Source organism: Dipodomys ordii, unplaced genomic scaffold, assembly GCF_000151885.1.
Source record: "Dipodomys ordii isolate 6190 unplaced genomic scaffold, Dord_2.0 Scaffold190, whole genome shotgun sequence".
In the NCBI taxonomy this organism is placed as follows: Eukaryota; Metazoa; Chordata; class Mammalia; order Rodentia; family Heteromyidae; genus Dipodomys; species Dipodomys ordii.
Genome location: NW_012267406.1, coordinates 1108980 through 1132115, shown reverse-complemented (window position 1 = coordinate 1132115; position 23136 = coordinate 1108980). Strand labels below are relative to the sequence as shown.

General features: G+C 36.1%; 1 protein-coding gene across 1 annotated transcript in view; it reads left to right on the top strand.

Moving 5' to 3' along the window:
* Ppp1r42 (protein phosphatase 1, regulatory subunit 42) overlaps positions 1-23136 on the top strand; it is a 43180-nt gene that overhangs the window by 5731 nt on the left and 14313 nt on the right. Inside the window, exons 3-6 of the mRNA XM_013034474.1 lie at positions 746-881; positions 2237-2353; positions 14192-14309; positions 17694-17825. Coding sequence (XP_012889928.1) covers positions 746-881; positions 2237-2353; positions 14192-14309; positions 17694-17825 — 503 coding nt within the window. The remainder of the gene's footprint in view (positions 1-745; positions 882-2236; positions 2354-14191; positions 14310-17693; positions 17826-23136) is intronic.

Genomic DNA, 23136 nt, shown 5'->3' with positions numbered 1-23136 from the left:
AATATGAAATAAACAATTTAGGTTTTAGTAAGTGATATCTTTTTTGGGAGGGTTGCTATAAATTGTATTATGGGTTTTTATGTACACCTAAAACATCCTCATGTAGACTTATTTGCCATGGAACCCATATAAATTCTCTACCTTTCAGCATAACTCAACTCAGAAGGTCAAGTTTGTTTCAACTGGGCAACTGGGCATGTAATCCTAGTACTCAGGAGGTAGAGGAAGTATTGGGAGTTTGAGGCCAGCCTGGGACTCTTAAAAATTGTTTAGAATTGATAATCTAGATGTAGATTTGACTGTATGGTGTCATTTACTGCCTATAGTAATTCTAATTAATGAAGACTGAAGGCTGAAGTTTCTCAGATTAGGATGAATACTGTGTTTCTCAAAAAGTCAATGGCCTTAGAATGGGAACACAAAGGTGCGGTGAGGAATGCTTATTTAAATGCAAGTTACTGGTTTCCCACCTAGATCCCAACCTACATCCCAGCTGATTTTCCTATACCCTAACCTAAGAGAAGCCCTCATAGATAATTTAGTAAAGATAACTTCAATTAAAAACATTTTAAAGTGTGTTTTTTTAGATTAAGTCTAAGAATATAATTCATCATTTAAACCAACTTTTCACAGATTCAACATAAATGCCAGATCTTTGCCCAGCTCCATTTGTTATTACACTTTTATCATGCTGAAAGACCATGGCATTCTCAGAAAGTCTATTTAGAACTACTATGTTTTGCAGGTATCTGGGAAGCAATTACATTGCTGTCATAGAAGGTTTGGAAGGAATAGAACTCAGAGAGCTTCATGTTGAGAGTCAGCGGCTTCCCCTTGGAGAAAAGCTTTTGTTTGATCCAAGAACTCTTCAATCTCTGGCAGTAAGCCAAATTTAAATGCTTGACAAGAATTATAGTGAGCAGTAAATGATGATAGAGCAGGACACTGCACACATTCTGCTTGTTTGAGAGGTCATTCAAGACTCTGAGGACTGATTTGTTTTTTTTGTGTTTTCTTTTTCTTGAACAACATCTCAGAGTATGATAGTTACTTAATAGTAACTGGATTCAAAGGAGGATGTAAAAAGGTTATTGTAAACTAAGCTTCTAGTGCAGATGCTAATTAATTCATAATTTGGGTCTTGCTGATGATCATGGACTAAATTTAAACACTTGATGAAAAATCCTAAAGAAAAGGGACCACACAATTATTTGGCAACTTTTTGTTTTGTTTTCATTTTGAACAAAACTCATAGCCTCTCAATCTCACAAGCCCCATCCACTGTCCCACCTCTTCCAAGGGCTGGTGCTGCACCACTTTGCCACACCTCAAGTCTAGCCTTTTTTCTTGTTAAATGAGAATTCGAGTTTTGAGAATTTGTCTGCTTCCCCTGTAGCTAGGTTTACAGGTATGACTCACTGTCACCCAGCCTGGGTTTTGTTTATGAGGCAGGATCTCATCATATTACCTTGGCTGTCCTTAAACTCATTACCCTCCTGGTTGAGGAAGGGCAGGGAAGGAAGCAAGAAGGAAGGGACAGGAAGAGCGAGGAGAAGTGGAAGGGAAAAAACAAGAAAGGAAGAAACGTTACCAGGGGCCTAGAAGTTTGGTTCAAGTGGTGGAATATATGCCTATCAAGTGTGAGATCCTGAGATCAAGCCCAAGTATTACTAATAAATGTCAAAATATGTTTTTACAGCTGCCTATATATGGATGCCTTGGTGTATGTGTATGGTACCCACATTCCTGGGCTTCCAATTTAAGATAACTTTGGTTTAGTATTCTTATATTATTTATCCTGTGTCCTCATTAAAATTATTACTTCAAGTGACTTCAGAACACGTGGATTGTAAAGTACAAACTAGAGAGGTAATGACAAAAATAAAACCCAGATAATGTTGATCATGTTTCCTCTAGAAAATCAAAGACAGAAAAGCATTTTTACCTATGAAGAAGTTTTAGTGACATTTAGCACAAAAAGATAATTTGCTATAATAAACATTTTTCTATACTGTGCTATAAGAAAAAGGAGAAAGTAATATATACTAGAGTTCTAAAAGTTCAATTTGAAAAACTACAGAGCATTGAAACAAAATCTCCATATCTTTTAATTGTCTTACTTTAAGAGCAAAACAAGCAGAAATGATAATTCTTAAACTTTTTAAGAATTAGGAATTCTGGTTCCTACATATAATGTCTAAACTGTTTACTAGTGGTAGTTTATTTTTTCTTGCAGAAATCTCTCTCTATATTGAATATCAGCAACAACAATATTGATGACATAAGAGACTTACAAATCCTGGAGAATCTTAATCACCTCATAGCCGTTGACAACCAACTTCTACATGTGAAGGTAGTATAAATAAAATTAATTTTTAAATATTTGCATGAATTATGATTGGAGAATGTGCTTTGAAATATCTATAATTTAAACAACTTTTTAGAAATTTCTAGATTTGTTAGGAAACTATCTTATGATTCTCTACTTCTTAATGTATGTTTATATATGTTTAATATGTTTACATATAATTCTTCATAGTCTTGCTTCTTTCACCAACAGAATAAAATTTCTCTGAGAAACGATATGCTTTTCCCTTCCACATTATTTGTCCATCAACTCTTTCCTTCTAGAGATTGGGTTTTTTTCCTCTCAACTCTGATATCCCCAATGAATGAATTTCTAAAAACTAGGATTCCACCTCAAGCCTCTCCTGGCTGCTTCTATGTAAAACCTGGGTGTTGAATTAGCTGTATTCATATACTGTCATATTGTCCCATATTCATTCAACTATTTTTTTTCAAATATGGACCAGCCACCTACATATTTGTCACAAACCGTCTCAAAGAAGAAGGAAATACTCTGTTTCAGATCTCAAAAACCTACTGTGAACAAGAAATAAGATTAAAATATGATTCCATTTTTGTAAGCTTGGTAGCTCTAACAGAGCCTAGAGCTAGGAAATGCCCACTGGAAACAATTACCCATATACTGAGCTGTTGCTATAACTTTAACGTTTATGGTCTGGCAATGGGGTGAGGTGTGATAGTCTTCTGACATATAATTGAGATGAAATCTTGCAAACTTTGATGCCCAGGCTATTCTTGAACCACAACCCTTCAGTCTCTACCTCTCAAGCCAGGCTTGAGCCACTTCACCTGTCTTCAAAAATATTTTTCTTATTGGGCATTTTGTATTCGTTATCATATTTTTTTAGTTTTTCTATGATGTTACCATATTTGTAACATAATCTGATTTTCAAAGTAGAGTCTTAAACCAAATATACAGAACATATGATCCTATTCAAACTAGAGTTATAGGGATTTGATCTGAGTAGAGAAGGCCTGGGTTGAATATAGTGGCCCACATTCATCTACATGGGAAATAGGAATGAGGTGATCAACCAAAGACACTTGCCTTTTCTTAAGAAAGAATGGCAGAAAATTCTAATTTCAAATTGGCATCCATCTTAAGTGATGGATAAGTATTTTCCCAAATGTTTTTCTAAGCAATGGCTGGTGAATATATAAATACTTTTTTTTTTTTCGTCAGTCGTGGGGCTTGAACTCTGGGCATGGGCACTGTTCCTGAGCTCTTCAGATCAAGGTTAGTACTCTACCACCTGAGCCATAGTGCCACTTCCAGTTTTCTGATGGCTAATTGGAGATAAGAGTCTCAGGAACTTTTCCTGCTGGGGCTGGCTTTGAACCTTGATACTCAGATCTCAGCCTCCTGAGTAGCTAGGATTACAGGTATGAGCCACCGGTGCCTGACTATAAATACATCTTAAAGTATCCAATTACCTAGTATTACAATTAATAAATATTTCAAGTCTTATTCTACTATATTTTCAACTTTATATAGAGAAAAGAGAATATATACAGCCTTCAAATGATCCTAAATGAAGTTTTCCTATATGACATTATGATCAAGTAACTTTGCCTACAATGATTTACTCTTCAGCATGTTAATAAGGCATAAGTAGCATAAATGTATAAACAAATCTGACAATTAGCATCTAAATAACCAAATCCTCATTGTTTTAAGATTGAATGTAGGACTGGGAAGGTGGCTCAGTGGTAGAGACCTTGCCTTGCATGCCTGAGGCCCGGGGTTCCATTCCTCAACACCACATAAGCAAAAAAGAAAAAAGCCAGAAGTGGTACTGTGGCTCAAGTGGTAGAGCGCTAGCCTTGAGCTGAAGAGCTGAGGGACAGCGCCCAGGCCCAGAGTTCAGGCCCACGACCAGACCCCCCCCCCAAAAAAAAGATTGAATGTAATATCCCCTCCTCTGTGTTGCTTTTCTGAATCACTTCAAGTGGTTCATAATGTTTATTAGTTTCTGAGCGCTTGGTACTATTTTAGGTGCTTGGAGAAGTACTCCAAGGTGCTAGTTTTATCATGATAAATAAAACAAGCAGGGTCTCTCCACTAAGGAAACTTACATTATAGTGGGACAAGGGAGAAAATGGCAAAAAAATACATAAGCAAAGAACACTATAAGGAAGGACTATGAACTAAACTGAATGACAAAACAGAAAAGGGCTCAGTGGATACTTTAAATTAGGTCACCAAGAAAGGGCTCTGAAGAAGTTACAGTTACCTTCATATCTGAAAAAAGAAAGAAAAGCAAAGATCTAGGGCAAGACCATGACAGGCATTAGGAACAGCAAATATGAAAGTTCTGAGGCTGAAGAGAGATTGGAGAGTCCAAGGAACCAGGTTAGTTCACTTTTGAGGGGTTCCAGATCCTAGCTCAGTTTCTGACACACAGCAGATACCCAATAAGTTAATTGCTGAGTGACTAAAAGAAGCAGCAGTCTAATATGGGATTGGAAAGAAGGGAACAGATCCCAGATAATAAAGGACATAATTATGAGTTTTGACATCATTCTAATTACAGTACAAAGTCATTGAAAAGACTATTATTTTTAATAGGAATTTTTGTCTGGTATGTGAATAATAAGGTTCAAGAACTCCAGCAAAAATAGTTGGTAGCTGGGCTGAAAGGTGTGGTTCACATGGTAGAGCATCAGCCAAGCAAGCAAGCCCAGAAAGCATGAAGCCCTGAGAGAGACACAGAGAGAGAGAGAGATGAGAGAGAGAGAGATGAGAGATACAGGGATGGACAGAGAGAGACACAGAGACACACACAGAAAAAAATGAAGGAAGGAAATGAAAAATAAAGGAAAAAGGAAAGAAAAGAAAGACAAAAAGAACAAACGAATGAAAAAACGAGAATAAAAGAAAGAAAGGAAAGAGAGAGAAGGAGGGAGGGAGGAAGGGAGGGAAGGAAGGAAGGAAGGAAGGAAGGAAGGAAGGAAGGAAGGAAGGAAGGAACACAGGCAGGCAAGCAAGCAGTTAGGAAACTAAGAAATGAAGAGAAAATGATTGCTTGGAAATAAAGAAAAGGGGAAGTGTTGGAGGTATCTTTTTAAATAGACAACCATGGAACTTGAGTAGGGTATAGGGATAAAGGAAAGGAAAGGTGAGAATTAAGGGGACCTTGTAGTTTTTGTGTGATAATAGAAGACTTCATCAGCTGATGAGGAGGGGTAATGAGGAAGAGAATCCATTTGGACATTGAATTGGACCTGTCAGGTAGGCATCTGGAGTTCAACAGGGAAGTAAGATTGATAAGTTTGAGAACCAGCAGCATTTACATTCATTTAGTGTAATGGATTGAGTGAAAGAAGATAAAGAGAATAAATGAGGCCTAAGCTAAACACAGAAACACTTCAGAGACCAGTTAGTTAGAAGAGAAGCCTTAAGGAAGAATGGGTGATAAAGAGAAAAATAAGTTTCAATAAAGAGGACAGTGATCACTTGTCTAGAATAAAGTTCAGTAGTTAATATGAGAGAAGATAAGAGCATAATAGGAATATACTAGATCTGGTAATGAGTATGTTTGGTCAAGCATCATGCTTTGTACATGTCTCATAACAGATGCAGGAGTTTCAATTTTCTTGTAACCAAATCCACATAAACTTCTTAACTTTTTTTTCCATATGCTATGATTTGCACATGATTGGTTACCAACAAGTGTTGTGGTAATGGAACCTGGTAGAAGATGATTAGGTTTTGAGGGAGCATATCTCCAGAAGGGATTAACAGAATTCTTGTTTCCTTCCTTCCTACCTTCCTTCCTTCCTTTCTCTTATCTTTTCTTTTTTAAACTGTTTGTTTCTTTTGCTAGTACTGGGGCTTGAACTCAAAGTCTAAGCATTTGTCCGTTGGCTTTTTTGCTTAAGGCTAGCATTCTACACTTGAGTCATGCCTTTACCTCCAAATTTTTACTGGTTAATTGGAAATAAGAGTCTCATGGATTTTTCTATGCAGGCTAGCTTTGAACCATAATCCTCAGATCTCAACCTCCTGAATGTCTATGATTATAGGCATAAGCCACTGGAACCTTGCAAGATACTATTTAAAGTAGCAATAAAAGAACAAGAGAGAATTTAAAATATGATGGGAGCAATTGAATGTTCCATATAAGGATTATACAATAAAAGTGAAGAAATCTTCTAGAAAGAACAAAAAGATTCAAAAATACAAGAGTCCTAGAGAATTAATTCAAGAGTTCCAACATATGACCAATTAGAGTATCAGATTCAGACAGTAAGTGTTGAGGCTATTTGTGCTTATATAACAAAATATTTGACATTTGGTAATTTACAAGAACATGAATTTACTTCCTCTCAGTTCAGGAGGCTGGGAAGTATAAGATCAAGCCACCAGTAATGTCAGGTCCAGTGAGGGTCACTATTTGTTTCCACAATAGTACTTTGTTGTTGCATCCTCTGAAGAGCAGGAACATTGTGTACTCAAGTGGCAGAAGAGACAGAAAGAAAAAACTCATTTATTTATTCATTTTTATGTGTTGGTATTAGGGCTTGAACTCAGGGCCCGAGTGCTGTCCCTTAGCTATTTCACTCAAGGTAGTGCTCTATAACTTGTGCTACACCTCCACTTATGGCTTTTTGCTAGTTAATTGGAGATAAGAGTCTCATGGACTTTCCTGCCTTGGCTGGCTTCAAATCTTCATTCTTAGATCTCACCCTTCTGATTGCAATTACAGGGATGAGCAACCAGTACTCAGTTTAGCTCACCCTTTTAGAAGACATTAACCCATTCATGAGAGTTCCACTAGTCTCTCCTAAAGGTCCCGTCTCTTAGTATACTGTGTAACATAGGTAATTGAGTTTCAATCTAATAAATTTTGGGGGATACATTTATACCATAACAATCAGGGGCAAATGAAGGAAGAAAATTAAATTGAAGAAATAATATAATAGGCATGACTTAATAACCCGGACCAGAATCACCCAACACACACACACAGAAAATATAAATTAAAACAAGCCAAAATATGCATATGCAATTTTTCAGACACTGGACAACAGGTAGCTTAGACCTGTGTTCCATAAGAGAAGAAAAACAAAGAGTACTAAAGTATCTCAGCTCTCTTCCTAAAGGCACTTTTCAGACTAGAAATTCAGGAGAGGAGTAGCAGACAAGAAACATGAAAATATAAATCATACTGGAGAAAATCCAGGCAAAGGACAACTAGCAGAAATGACACATAAGATATAATTTGGAGAAAGAACTTTAAAAAAGCTATCGTGTGCTATATAAAATGTAAAGGAAAAATGAACACAAAAAGATTGATTTTTTTTTTTTTTGTCAGTTGTGGGTCTTGAACCCTGGGCCTGGGCACTGTCCCTGTGCTCTTCAGCTCAAGGCAAGCGCCCTACCACATGAGCCACAATACCACTTATGGGTTTCTGAGTAGTTTATTAGAGATAAGAGTCTCACGGAGTTTCCTGCCCAGGCTGGCTTTGAACCATGATCCTCAGATCTCAGCGTCCTGAGCAGCTAGGATTACAGGCGTGAGCCACCGGCGCCCAGCTCAAGAAGATAAAAATTTTAAAGTAAGAATAAAGTGAATTTTAAAGCTGAAAAATGTATAAAAAGTTCACTGGACTGAATGAAAACTGTACTTAAAGATAGCATTAAAGAAGGAATGTGAGGAAGTGGCGCTGTAGCTCAAGTGGTAGAGCGCTGGCCTTGAGCTGAAGAGCTGAGGGACAGCGCCCAGGCCCAGAGTTCAAGCCCCACGACCGACCAAAAAAAAAAAGAAGGAATGTGAATATGGTAGAGGGATGAACTTATTAAAAAAAAAACCTCCTCTCCCATTGCAAATGTATGCTAACTCAAAAATAAAAGAATAAAATATAACATTAGAACTTCCCAAACTGAAGCATGGAAAGAAAAAACATGCTAAAAATGCCAAATAAAGCTTTAATGACCTGTGGGACATTCCAAGCCTTAAAACATGTTCGTAAATTAATTCCTAGGAGTTAAAAAGGAGTAAGGACAGAAGATACCTCCAAAGAAATGGCAGCTTTCAGTACCTGTGTATCAAAACTGATTTGAAAAGAGCAACAAAACTGGAAGATTCATACTTTCTTATTTCAAAATTTACTACAAATAAGCACAAAACCCTGAGTTAAAATTCCAATATCTAAGATAAAAACCATATCTAAAGTTAACTGTTAAAATGCAAACCTTCTAGAAAGAAAATGAATTAGAGGACTAGCCTTTGGGAGGGTGGCACTTCTACTACCTGACCCTGGTCCTGCCAGGAGGTAGTGGTGGTGATAGAGACCACGGGAGAAAAGTGAGAGAGGCCATGCCTTCCTTCAGCCCCCACACCTCCCTCCCCTCAGTCCTCAGACCTCCCTCACCTCAGACTTCAGAGGAAAAAAAAAAAAAACTAAAAAAAGAGAAAAAAATCAATTAGATAAAGATTCCATTAAAAATGTTTGAAAAATTGATAGACTAGGCTTTATAAATTTCAAACATTTGCTCTTTGAAAGATGTTATTAATAAAATAGCAAGACTAAGGGGAGGTATTAGCAAACTTGTATCTTAGTAACAATTTGTATCTAAAATACATAAAGAACTCTTATAATCCTATAGTAAGATGATAACGTTTTTCAAATGGACCAAAGATGTTTGGCAATAACTTCACAAAAGGAGATAGTGGTCAGCCAAGCATAAGAGGATATCATTGTTCACTGTATCATTGTTCTTCAGCAAAATGTAAAAGGTATTACAAACCGAAACTTCAGTATCACCAGAAAAAATTTGTATGTAGTCTGGAGCGAGTGTGTCTAATTTCTTTTGCTTTAATTTTTCCTTTCTTCTCGCCTATTTAAGAAGCCCCAAATCTACTGGCATCAAACCTTGTGCTGTAGAAAAGAAATCTCTCATCCCACACATGAGGTCACTGACATCCATCCTAAAAGACGTCAGCAAGTAGACAGCTTTGTGCCATGGGGAAAAAGAAGTGGACATCATTAGAGGAAAACCATTGTAATTACCTGAGGGTTTGGGGTTTTTTTTAGCACTTAAGGAGACCAGCTGCTTTTATATGGACATCAAGTAGGTCCCTCAAATGCATCTACAGCAAATAAATGAACTAAGTATAGTTCTTCCACAAAAAAATATAACTTTGTTTTGCTGGTAATTTAGTCTCTAAAAATAAGGATTCAGAACTTAAAGTCACCATTCAGATGTAAAAAAACAGTCTTTAGTCATTCCCATTTTGCTAAATATTATCAACATAGTAATGGGTTACACATTATTATAAAAAGCCTTGCTAGTCAATCTTCTACATTGATTTTGTGACGTTCTATAAACTATAAAGTATGGTAGTGATTTGTGTTTATTATGTCTGTTAGTATGGACAGCTCATTTTTAAGTGTCTAAGAAAAAAACTGATCTAGAACAAATAAAGAACGGAACCTTAAGATTAAGATTCTGACATGAGCAGTGAGAAATAGTTAAAACGAAAGAAATTTGAGTTCTTTGGGAAGAAAGGAATTAGGAAATGCAGTCATTCTCAAACAATGGTATGTCTTGAAAGTCCCGCAGGATTTGCCTGCATGGAAAGCAAGTGAAATACACAGGGCTTGCTTGTGAGTGATATAGGGAGGGTGGAGACGTCAGGAATGATCTCTGGACTTGTGCCTTGAGCATAAGAACTGAAGAGGCAGGCTGGGATTCACAATTTGGGGTCATGGAGAAAAATTCCATGAAAGATCATAATTTTGAGGGCCCCTATTGAAAAATTCTGGAAAAAATATCAAGTAGACAATTGGATAAATGAGGCCAGACTCAGAGAACAGCTGGATGAGAAGTCCTCAGCATATTGGTTCAGTAGTCACCAAAAATACTATCAAGGATGTGATGTGGGCACAGTTAGAACATTCCTTTCTGAAAAAGAGCTCAGAATGAAGAGAGACGATAAAGGGTTAAAAAAGAATAACTTTTTATCTGTAGCTGGGAAAGAGTGATTTTATACTCTTCTGTGATCCAGAGAATGAAAATAAACAGTCTGAAAGGAACAAATGTAAATTATAGGAAAGGAAGCAAGAGGGTCTAACATAGGGATATAGGTCTGGAAAACATGAATGCATGCATTATGGGAAGCTTTTATAGCACTGTATAGCACAAATGTTCTGAAGCCGTTTTCACAAAGAGAAGTTGTGTTGAATTAGGCAACAGCCCACCAGATATAGCATTGTGTTTATGAGATATAGTCTCAGTTCTCAAGAGCAACTTTTAGAAAGTAGTCTGTTTATACATTGGGGATGTCTGTGGCTACAGATTTGTTACTGGGGAGGTCAGAGATTTACAAAGGATCCATAAAGGCTGAACAACTACAGAAACATGAGGCCTTAAGTAATGTGACTTACAGAGTAAGATGCTCCAAAGAACTAAAATTTTCAAAGCTCATTATTCATAATATTTGGCTCAGTGAGCTGGTAGTTCCAGCAATGCCCAGTGGTAAAGAAAGTGAAGGCTGTTAACTCTTTTATCTCCAAATGAGGCCTAAGAACAAGCAACAGTAACAGAAATTCAAAACTGCAGCTTCTTCCTCAGACTTGTCAAATTTAAACAAGATCCTTTGGTAATTCTTAATCATGAAACTTTGAGAAGAAAGGTAAAGAAATCTGGTGATCAGAGCTATGAGAACAATAGCCAGAGAAAGAACACTGGAAACAAAAATAAAAGATAGAGAAGATCCCAAGATCGGAGAAAGATTAACAAAAAAAGCAGTATTCTTTTGTTGAAAATGGAAAAGAAGGATTGAAGAGGAAATGTGAGACCAGAAGCATATAACTGAAAGCTTATAGAAAGATGTTTCATGTCTCCCTCCATAAAATTAGTGGCAATGACAACATTTGAGGAAGAGGACAAGTAAGTTTTAGGTAAAACAATACATGGTTTAGGAACTCCTTTCTTTAACTCACAGGACTCTAGTTTAATGACATTTGCTTTGGGTTAAGCAGCTATATAACAACATATAAAAATATGAAATACTTGAATAGTGATTTATAGTAAGACTTCAATTTCTGCAAGTTCTTTGTGAGCGTAGGTTTGATCATCTACCAGGTAACTGTAGGTTTCTAATGTTATAAGGTCAGATATCAGGTTGTAAAAACATACAAAAACTTGAAAGAAAAAAACATTTTTAATATTAACAGTTTTTACATCTTCAAAGTTTGTTCAATCAATAAGCTGACCGAAAAGTTCACTGCACAGTTAGATTTATGATGATTTACTTCACTGGTTTTCTGATGACCATTTATCATGAGGTATAGAATCTTCACAATAAATGGGAGGAATAAAAAATGTGACATGTTTGTATCTTATATAAACAAAATGTTTGATTTAGTAGCAAACTACTACTGCCTGTCATGTTTTCTTATTTTCTAATTTATTCAACCTCTGCTCAGTATTGATTCTGACAAGCAGAGTGGCCCAAAGATAAATTTATTCATCCCACAGTTTAGTCAGGAACAGCCAAAATTATAGATTTTGCCCAGGCAATATGATGACAGGCAGTCAGGGGGATGACAAATGGCTGTCTTTAGATTTAGGAAGGACAGTCGGGCCAGACATTTCCGATAAAGATTGGAGCATGCTGGTCAAATACAGGTTCATCAGTGGTCATCATTAATTGTGGAAGGAGCATAGCCTGCTGCAGACACCCATACAGGAGCTAAGGCACCAGCTCTGCAGGGGAAACGGAATTGGCTCTTCAGTATTTTACAGCACTCTTCTAAGTGATAGCATGACATGATCATTTATCAAACAGAAACTGTCCAGAAAAGTGTCTGCTTCCTCTAGTAACTTATTGAAGGGCAGAAAGTGAAAGCATTTATTACAGACAGGAAGGCAATGAACAACCAGAGCGTATCCAAAGGGTAATCGTATTTCAGCACAGGAATAGTTTAGTCTTAAATAAACACACGCTGGAGGGACTATGTCGAGAGTCATTTATCAAGTGAAGAATAATTAACAAAATGCCAAACATTCTTGTTATCTATATCAATTTAAAGTTTTTATATTGTTTCCAACACTATATTATATCCAACACTAGAAGAAAAGTGCAATATACAGTCCCTTCCTTATAAGGGGTTTTTAGAGTAAGAGAAATACAGTGTAACTCTCATATAAAATAATTATGGCTGTTAAACACTATTGAATGAATGCTGTGGAGAGGGCATGCTCTAGAGCCTGGGACTGAGGGTTTAAATGATAATTTTGAAGAAAGCTTTCTTTTAACGAGAGAACTACTTGTTTGTCAGTAAGTCACAAGTTTCTTTCTTATTTAAAACTTTTGCCCTGCTGCCCAAAATTAAGAAAAAAAAAAACAATTATCTGAGGAATAGCAGGATAAGCAAAAGGCAGAAAACTAACACATTTATTATATTGTTTCCTAGTTCTTTATATGCCATGGCAATTAATCTTAAATATCCTCATTCTATAAATGAACACATACTCATAGTAAGCAACAGTGCCAAGGAAATTTAGCATTGCCTTTAAAACAAGAATTCCTGTATTTTCATAGATCATTTATTTGCATCCCTCAGAGTCTAGCACAGACCAAATCCTAGACATAAGGCCAAAGGAAATCAAATCACTATTTTGAAGAAATATCTGTATTCCAATGTTCACTGCAATATTATTCACAGTAGCCAAGATATGGCAATATCCTAAGTCATTTTTTAAAATAAAAGACAAGACTTCGGGACCTACTTAGAAATGTTCAAAGTACATTTCATTTCCATTATGTTAAGATAACATTTAAAAAAGAAAAAGTCAGAAAAGGAGTCACAAAAGACAAAGAATTAAAAGATAATGACAATGAATGGGAAAAGAAATATACAGGGAAATAGGGAAGAGGAGGTAAAGATGGCAAACTAAGAAATCAAGTTCTAACATACCATTAATCTGTTTTCCTCACATCAATTTTAACTGCACACCATTGATCATTCTTTCAAATGCCAACTATCTCATTTTCTTGTAAGTTATAAAAACAAGCAAATATTTATGATATAATATAAAAACCGTATCATATGATGACAATTAAAAAAGAAGTCCCTAAGCTCAAAAACATCAAGAAGGAGGTATAAAAGTGTATTAAAAGTGATCTTTGGGTGATAAGTATGCAAGTGTTTTTTTTCTCTGATTTTCCAGTTTGATAAGGTTTCCACATTCTTCATAAAATAAAAGGCAAAAAATACATATTTTTGCAATGCCTATTTTTATTTGTTATTCCTTAATTACCATAACCTATAAATTTTTACTTCCAGTAAGAATAGGGCATCTTCTGTAGCAGAACATGTTTTCTGAGCTACACATTGGTCAAGGTTAAGAGTGACATGACCAAGAACAGTTCTGTGATCCCTAATTTAGGGCTTCACTTTTTTTTTTTTTTTTTTTCCGGTCATGGGGCCTGAACTCTGGGTCTGGGCGCTGTCCCTCAGCTCTTCAGCTCAAGGCTTGCGCTCTACCACGAGCCACAGCACCACTTCCGGCTTTTTCTGTTTATGTGGTGCTGAGGAATCGAACCCAGGGCCTCAGCTTGCAAGGCATACATGCTACCGCTGAGCTACTTTCCCAGCCCTAGGGCTTCACTTTTTATCTCATCTTCAGTCATTTCTAGCATAGACTATTTTATTCAAAAGCTAGTTATTATGCATCCTCTAAGTACTTAGCACTAAGTTAAGGCTCCATGAAAAGCAGTAATTACCTTTAAAAAAAAGAGTTAACTGACATGCTCAAAGTAATGATAATTATGAGATACCTGTGTCTTGCTTTTTTCTCCAATTACAGGATTTGGAGTTTTTACTGAACAAGTTGATGAAGCTACGGAAAATGGATCTAAATGGAAATCCTGTTTGTCTCAAACCCAAATACAGGGACAGGCTAATACTGGTGTCCAAATCACTAGGTATACATTTTATATTATTATATTAACATATTTTCTTAGAAAATATTATGTTTATCTTTGGCTAATTTGTCAGCAATCTTTCAGAAATACAAATATGACATGTTGATCTTGAAAAATTATCAACTTTAAATTTGCTATTTTAAATAAGAGTAAAAATTAAAAATTGAGAAATAGTACTTAAAAAATATCTGCTGTTCAGAAATAAAGTGCCAGGTATTCTTTGTTTAAGGAGAAAATGTGGATGTAAATAACAAAAGTGGCTAGTCATAGATGCAGAAAACTTGCTGACCTTCTGCGACACATTCATTGGCACAAATCCTCTGATGTTCCTAAGAGACTCCTTCACTCTTGGTTCTGTAGATAAAATTGATCAAGGTTATCATTTCTGTCTGAAATTTGCCAAATAATCCCGTAAGAACATGTAGGAGCCCCTGTCCTTTCAAAAGAGAAGCAAGGTAGGGAGTCCCCTTATGTAATCCTTACAAGTAATAGCATTCCTGAACATGCACTGTGTTGAGGAAAATGGACTCGAACACTTGGTCAGTAGTGATTAAGTTATAATATATTAGATCTTGCTGCCTCATGGAAGAGCCTTATTAGAGGGTTTCCTGAATTGTCAACAGCTAAGGCATGCTGTATTTGAGTGTAAAAACTAAAAGCTAGGCGTAGGTGATTCACGCCTGTAATCCTAGCTAAATATTTTATCGTTACACTTTATAATGTTTACAACTTTATATTAAAAGTTATTATTTTGGGATGGGAAGGTGGCTCAGTTGTAGAGTGCTTGCTTTGCGTGCATGAGGCCCTGGGTTCGATTCCTCAGCACCACATAAGTAGAAAAAGCTGGAAGTGGTGCTGTAGCTCAAGTGGTAGAGCGCTGGCCTTGAGCTGAAGAGCTCAAGGACAGCACCAAGGCTGAGTTCAGACCCTATGACTGACTAAAAAATAAATAAATAAATAAATAATAGATAATTTCTTGTTGTTTGGCAAGTGCTACCATTCAGTTAAGAAATATACATAAAGGAAGTGGCGCTGTAGCTCAAGTGGTAGAGCGCTCGCCTTGAACTGAAGAGCTGAGGGACATCGCCCAGGCCCAGAGTTCAAGCCCCACGACCGACCAAAAAAAAAAAAAAAAGAAATATACATAAAAAGTGAAGACAACTATACTTCTAGACCTTATGCTTCTAATTTGTACCTCAGTCCCTCACCCTTACCTGTGGTTTGTCTTTTCATGATTTCAATCTGCAGCCCAAAATATGTCACAGTACAATAAAATACATATAACTTATAGTATACTGGCTTACTTATTGTTATATGAATAGATATTCTTGTTAATCTCTGATAAACCCTGATTTACAAATTAAATTTTATTATAGGTATGTATGTTCAGGAATAAGCATATCTTTACAGTGCAGTACAAACTATGATTTCAGGCATACTAGATGTCTTGAAATATTACTTTATTTCATATTCTGGGTATAATGCAGTATTATGGATCAGAATTAGGTCATATTGTCAATACTTAAAGCAGTACAATCAATGTAACTCCACTACTTAAGAAAAAAAATGGAGCTGTGGTTCGGAGTGTCTGCCTTGATGGCCCTGGGTTTAAGCCCAGCACTGAAAAAATAAAATAAACTACCTTGCTTGGTGCTGTGGTGGCTCATGCCTGTAATCCTTGCTACTCAGAAGACAAAGGTCCAGAGGATCATGGTTTGAAGCCAGCACGGTCCAATTAATTTAATCTCCAAAATAACCAGCAAAATCCAGGCTTTCTGTGATTAAGAAAGTAAAATGGATAATATAAAATGTCCTATAAAAGGGAGTTTTTCAATATGTTATAGTTTAGCCATATATAACAAATACTACCACACTTAAAATTGTGCTTAAATAAACATATGGAAAATGCTCACAATACACTAATTTAAAAGAAGAATATAGAAACTATACAAAGAGTCCATTTTATATACAATATATGCAAACACATAGAAAATTAAAAATAGTTAAATATTCTAAAGTATAAATTTCAATTATTTTTCAATGATCGTTCTCATGTGATAAGGTACTTTTAAATTTTTTGCATTTTCCACATATCTTACAAAATACAACAATTATTTGAGTAATTTTAAGCAACTCAATTTTTGAAACTTTCTAAAAGGAAAAAATGTAAAGATAGTTGGACCATAGAATTTGTAGAGACTAGCTCTGTGGGCTGTTCCTTGACATCCAGTGTCCTAGGATATAATAGACATTATGAATACTGTACGTAATTTTGAAATACCATGTTTAAAACTTACTATTCATTTTAAACATATTTTCAAAAGAAAAGTATTAAGAGAAAATAGGATGCAATTTTTACTGCATATAACACTTTTTTATATAAAATAATATAGTTTACATATGACTATAAGAAGGAAGATCGGGGCTGGGAAGTTGGCTCAGTGGTAGAGCGCTCGCCTTGCATGCATGAGGCCCTGGGTTCCATTCCTCAGCACCACATAAGCAGAAAAAAAAAAGCCGGAAGTGGCGCTGTGGCTCAAGTGGTAGAGGGCTAGCCTTGAGCTGAAGAGCTGAGGGACAGCATGCAGGCCAAGAGTTCAGGTCCCCTGGGCCACCCCCCAAAAAAGAAGGAAGATCCTATAACCTTTACAGTGATTATCTCTGACAGTGATGAGAAGAGTGATAATTTGAGTCTTTTCATTTTTTCCCATAAAATTTCAAATGTTTGTAGTAACATTTTTTGGAGGGCGGGGGAGGGAATATTGAACTCAGGGCCTGGGAGCTGTCCCTTAGCTTTTTGTGCTCAAGGCTAGCTGTCTACAACTTGAGCCACAGATCCACTTCCAGCTTTTGTGTGTGGGTGGTTAATTGGAGATAAGGATATCATGGGGAAAAAAAGAATCTTGGATTTTCCTGTCTGGGCTGGCTTGAAACTGAGATTCCCCAGAGCCCCATTCCTGGGGCTTGAACTCAGGCCTGGGCACTGTCCCTGAACTTCTTTTATTGAAGGCTAGCACTCTACCACTTGAACCACAGAGCCACTTCCAGCTTTTTTTATTTATGGGGTACTGAGGAATCAAACCAGGGTTTCAGGCATTCTAGGCAAGCACTCTACCACTAAGCCATATTCCCAGCTTACATTCCCACATCTTAGCCTGAGTAGCTAGGATTACAGGCATTATCCAATGCCATCCAGCTCATATTCTTTTTGAAATCAGAAAACTAAAAATAAGTAAAAGTTCATAAAAACAAATAATTTATCTAAAATAGCTATTTTAACAGAAACACTTCAGCCTATGATGTAACTCTGTTGTGCCCTGAGCCAGAAGTGTATGTTTTTATTTATATATTCATATGTACATATTTTTAACATTTTTTCTCTAGAATATCTTGATGGAAAAGAAATTAAAAACATGGAGAGACAATTTCTGATTAACTGGAAAGCATCCAAAGATGCCAAGAAAATCATCAAGAAAAAGATCAGTAAAGATGAAGATGCAAAAAACCCTTACATAGGTAAGTACCATGTCTCTCATTAGCTAAGAGGATAGTCTAGCAAAGAGCACAGTCCAACAAAAAAACAGTCAACAAACACAAGGTTTTAGTTTTAGTTTTTAAATTTAGGTTTCCATTGTTATTATTGGTAGGGGTTTTTTTTTGTATTTTGGGGGGGTACTTTTGGTTTATTTGGCAGCGCTAGAGTTTTAATTAGGGTCTGTGATTGCTACATAAGTGCTCTACCAGTTAGGCTGTACCCCAGCCCTTTATGCTTAAGATAGTCTCGCTTTTTACTTAGACAAGCCTTGGATTATGATCCTCTTATCTATGCTTCCCACACAGCAAGGATTATACATCAGCCACCATGCCCATCTTATTTGTTTCAATGGGACTTCCTTTTTCCCCAGAGTGGCCTCAAACCATCCCTCCAATATATCAGCATCCTAAGTAGCTGGAATTACAGGAGTGAACATTGTCCTTGATCTTTGAGGGTTGTTTTTTCCTATATATTTATTTATTTAGTGGTCAATAAAGATAATGCAATTTCTAGGGATTTTGCCTATTATGAAAATGTTAGCCACTATGAACCTGTGTTTGGTTCATACTGAATGTGAGGGTGTTAACATGTACACACAGATTCACAGGACTGGAGAAATATATACTTTTTTCCTCAACAAAAGTTTGTAATAACAGTTACAAAAGTGGTAAAACAAGAGCCACATAAATTGTTTGGCAATGGTGTAAAATTAAGATAGTAAGTAAAACTGTATCACAAAAAGTTTCATGAGCATAAAAAGTTATAATTAAGGCAGGTGCTAGTAGTTCACACCTGTGACCCTAGCTACTCAGAAGGTTGAGATCTGAGAATCACGGTTCAAAGCCAGCCCAGGCAGGAAAGTCCGTGAGACACTTTTCTCTAATTAACCACCAGAAAACTGGAAGTAGCCCTGTGGCTCAAAGTAGAAGAGTGCTAGCCTTGAGCAAAAAAAGCTCAGGAACAGCACCTAGACTCTGAGTTCAAGCCCCACAACTGACAACAACAACAAAAAGTTAAAATTGCAACCACATCTTGCCTCTGTTCTATGGTCTATTCCCTTATCGTGCACATAGCCCAATTGGATTATACTATCCTAAAGTTGTGTTACAAAGGACACATGCTCCCGTGTCTGACAAAGATAACTAAATGAAATGTGTAACATTTGTCTTTATCATATGAGGGGGCCTCCTAGAATTAACTGTCTGCAGGACTGGAATGAGCCTCTTCCTCTTTTTTTTTTTTTTAAAGCCAGTCCTGGGGCTTGAACTCAGGGCCTGGGCACCGCCCCTGAGCTTTTTTTACTCAAGGCTAACACTCTACCACTTGAGCCACAACACTACTTCTGGCTCTATCTGTGTATGTAGTACTGAGGAATTGAACTTAGGGCTTCATACATGCTAGGCAAGCACTGTACCACTAAGCCACATTCCCTGGTCCCTCTTCCTCTTTTATGATAGTCATTCAATTCTATTCTTGTTCCTCAACTGTCTTTGGAGACAGGGAATGGGGGCTTAACACAAGATTGTTAGGCCAGGGGAGAGGAAATGGAAATAGAACAAGGGGTGAGGTTTTATACCTGGATAGCATATCCTAGGAATTCTGTCACTCTGGAGAAATAAGGTGAGGAGGAACAGAGTTAGAAAGGCACAGGATTGTAGTGATCTCACTACATCATATCCACTAAATACAACTTGCCAAAATCCTGAGGAATAGTGTATCATTAGGAAACATGTACCTGACAGTGTATCCTGAGTGGTACTTTATTGGCAATAAAGATTTCTCATTGTTTAAAGTAAAGCAGATAAGAGCACATCTCCTGTCAATCATGCTTTTAATTGGCTATGCCCAGGGTAAGAATTCCTTTATTTTAGTTAGGTGTGGAGTATATACCTCCAATTCAAGCTACTTGGGAGGCTGAAACAAGAGGAGCATATGTTTGAAGTGATCCTGGGCAACTTAGCAAGAACTTGTCTCAAAATAAAAGTTTAAAAAAATAGGAAAAAAAAAACTTGGGGATGTTAGCTCAATGGTGTGGAGCACTACACAAGATCTTAGGTTCAGTATCTATTGCTGAAAAAAATACTTTATACATTTTCACTATTACACCAAAGATGCCAAAGTTTCTCATTAAAACTAAAGTACTAATAAAAGTAAAGACTGGACCTATTCTAATAATAATGTTTCTTTCCTCTTACTTGATTTCAATTGTTCCTAATCAGGGACAATTGAATAAGCTAACTTTTAAATTTTCTGAGAGTTAACAAAATAACAATAACGTGTTAAAATCTACACTTTAAAATTATGATCATTTAATTTTCTGAAAGCAATCCTTATAAATCTCTTCATACTCTGGTATAATCCTCAACTAATTAGTAAAAAAGTATTTAAATTCGTGTCCACACACTAACAACAAAGTATCGGAAAGGGGTATTAGGAAAATTATTTACAATAATATTTACAATATCAAAAAGTAATAAAATACTCAGGTATAAATTTAATGGGGAAATTGAAAAACTTGTATTCTGAAAATTACAAAGGAATGATAAAGAAGACTCATGTGAAAAGATAGCACACATTTATGAACTAGAAGACAATATTATTAAAGACAATATTACTAAAATGTGCAAATGATCCAAAATGATGCCGAAGATTGAATTTTTTAAGAAGTAGAAAAATTTAATTTATTTGCAACCACAAAAGAACAATAATATCCAAATCAATTGTAATAAAAACAAAACTAGAGGCATTGGATTTCCTGATTTTAAAATATACTACCAAATTACAGTAATCAAAATAGTATGAAATCAGTATAAAATAAACATCCAATGGGACATCACAGAGATCCCACAAATATATGCATGCATATCCAATTGCCTGATTTTATAAGTACACCAAGGATACACCAGCAACATAGAAAAATTGGATATCAACATTAAAGAGAAAGGAAACTAGAACCTTACTTTGCACCACACTCAATAAAAAACTTCACATAGACTAAAGTTGTGAAGACTAGAAATTATAAAACTTAGAAGAAGACTGATTGGGAAAGCTCTGTGATAGTCATCTTGGTAATGATTACATGATTATAAGAATAAAGAAGAAGGCAACATAAGCAAAAATAAGTGATATAACATCAAACTAAAGAGCATCTAAACAAAGGAAATAATAAACATTATAACAAATGAAATAAAATATTCCCAAACAGTATATCTGATGTAATTTCCAAAATATATGAGCGAAATTCCTACAACTAAATAGCAAAACAAAACAACAAAAAAACTCACAAACCTCCTAAATTGATTTCAAAAAAGGATCTAAAGATTTCAGTTAATATTTCTTCAAAAACATAGAAACGGCCAATGTATATGTCTGAATGTCATTAAATCATCAGAAAATATGAATAAAAAATATCATGAGCATCACCTCATACCTGCCAAGTTGGTAATTATTTGAAAATAAAAATACAGAAACAAGAGTTGGGCAGGGTGTCAGTGGCTCACACCTATAATCCTAGCTACTCAGGAGACTGAGATCTGAGGATTGCAGTTCAAAGCCAACGTGAGCAGGAAAGTCCCTGAGACTCTTATCTCCAATAAACCACTCAGGAAACCAGAAGTGGTGCTGTGTGGCTCAAGTGGTAGAGCACTAGCCTTGAGCTGAAGAGCTGAGGGACAGCGCCCAGGCCCAGAGTTCAAGCCCCATAACTTACAAAAAAAAAGAAAAGAAAAAAGAGTTAGTAAGGATATAGAGAAAATGGAACCCTTACTTACTATTACCTACTATTGCTGGAACATAAAATAGGGCAAACATAACAAATTCCATGGAGGTCCCTGAAAAAATTGAAAATATAACTACCATATGATCAAGAAGCCTCTGAATATTATCCAGAACATGTTGAAAGAAAAATCACCATGAAACATTGGCACACCTACATTCACTGCAGCAATATTCACAAGACCCAATGTGTAGAATAAACCTAAATGTGCACAGAGAGATGAATACATAAAGAAAACAAAGTATATAGAAAACATGAAACATAGACCATTATTACTCAGCCCTTTAGAAAATTATGTTTAACAATATGGATGAACATTGAGGATATTATGTTGAATATTATATCAGTCACAGAAAACAGTATGAGTTCACTTATCTAATGCATATTGAAATGACTTATAATCAGCTACTCCACTAGCTTCATTCAGTGCAGCTAGAAAAAGTCTACAGATATATTATACAACAACATTGTATCTGAAGTAAAAAACAAATTTCTTGGTACTTTAAAGACTGTAAAGACAGGTCTTTTGTTAAGTGTACATTTTATAATGTTTAAAAGATCATAGAATATGGGTGGTGGTGGCTCACATCTTTAATCCAAACTACTAAGAAGGCGGAGGCCTGAGGTCCACCTCAGTAAAATTCAAATTAAAAAGCAAAGATTCTAGAAATGGAAGTTTGGCACAAGTACTAGAACACCAGCCCTAAGCAAAAATGCAAAGAATTCTGCAAGGAAGGGGAGGAGAAGGAAAGGAAGAAAAAGAAAAAGTAGAGGAAGAGGAAGAAAAGAAGGAGGAGGAGGAACAGGCGGAGGAGGAGGCAGAGGAGGAGGCAGAAGATAACCAAGAAAAAGACAAAAATACCAGAAAGGGACTAAGGATTTGAGCTAACATTACTCCAAATAATGTAGAGGAGGAAGAGGTGGAGGAGGAGGAGGAGGAAGTGGAGGAGACAGAGGAAAAGGAAAAGGAGGCAGAGGGAGGAGGTGGTATTCCAACTCAAAAGCAAGCAAAGGAAAAACAAAATAGCATGTTAATTTTAAAAATGAACTAAGCATTGCAGTTACCATTTCTCCAAAGAAAATGAAATGACAAAAGTGTGCAAGCAATACAATTAAATCATCAGGAAATGTGAATCAAAACAATATTGAAATTAAATCATACCTGTCAAGATGGCTATTAAAGGAAGACAGTTTCCTAAAGATACTGAAACTATGGAACTCCTATCTACTGTCCTTGGGAATGCAAAATAGTATAACAACTATGACAAATTCTGTGGAGGTTCCTCAAAAAAAAACTATGACTACCCATTATGATCCCACAATGCCAATTCTAAGCATTATGAAGAAAAATGAAATCAAGATTGCCAAGAAACATTGGCACACTTTTGTTCACTGAAGCTGTATTCACAATAGCCATGATGTGCAATCAACCTAAATGGACACAGAGCTAAACAGATAAAGAAAATAGAGTATATAGATAAAATGAACATAGAATATAACATATATAGAGAAAATAT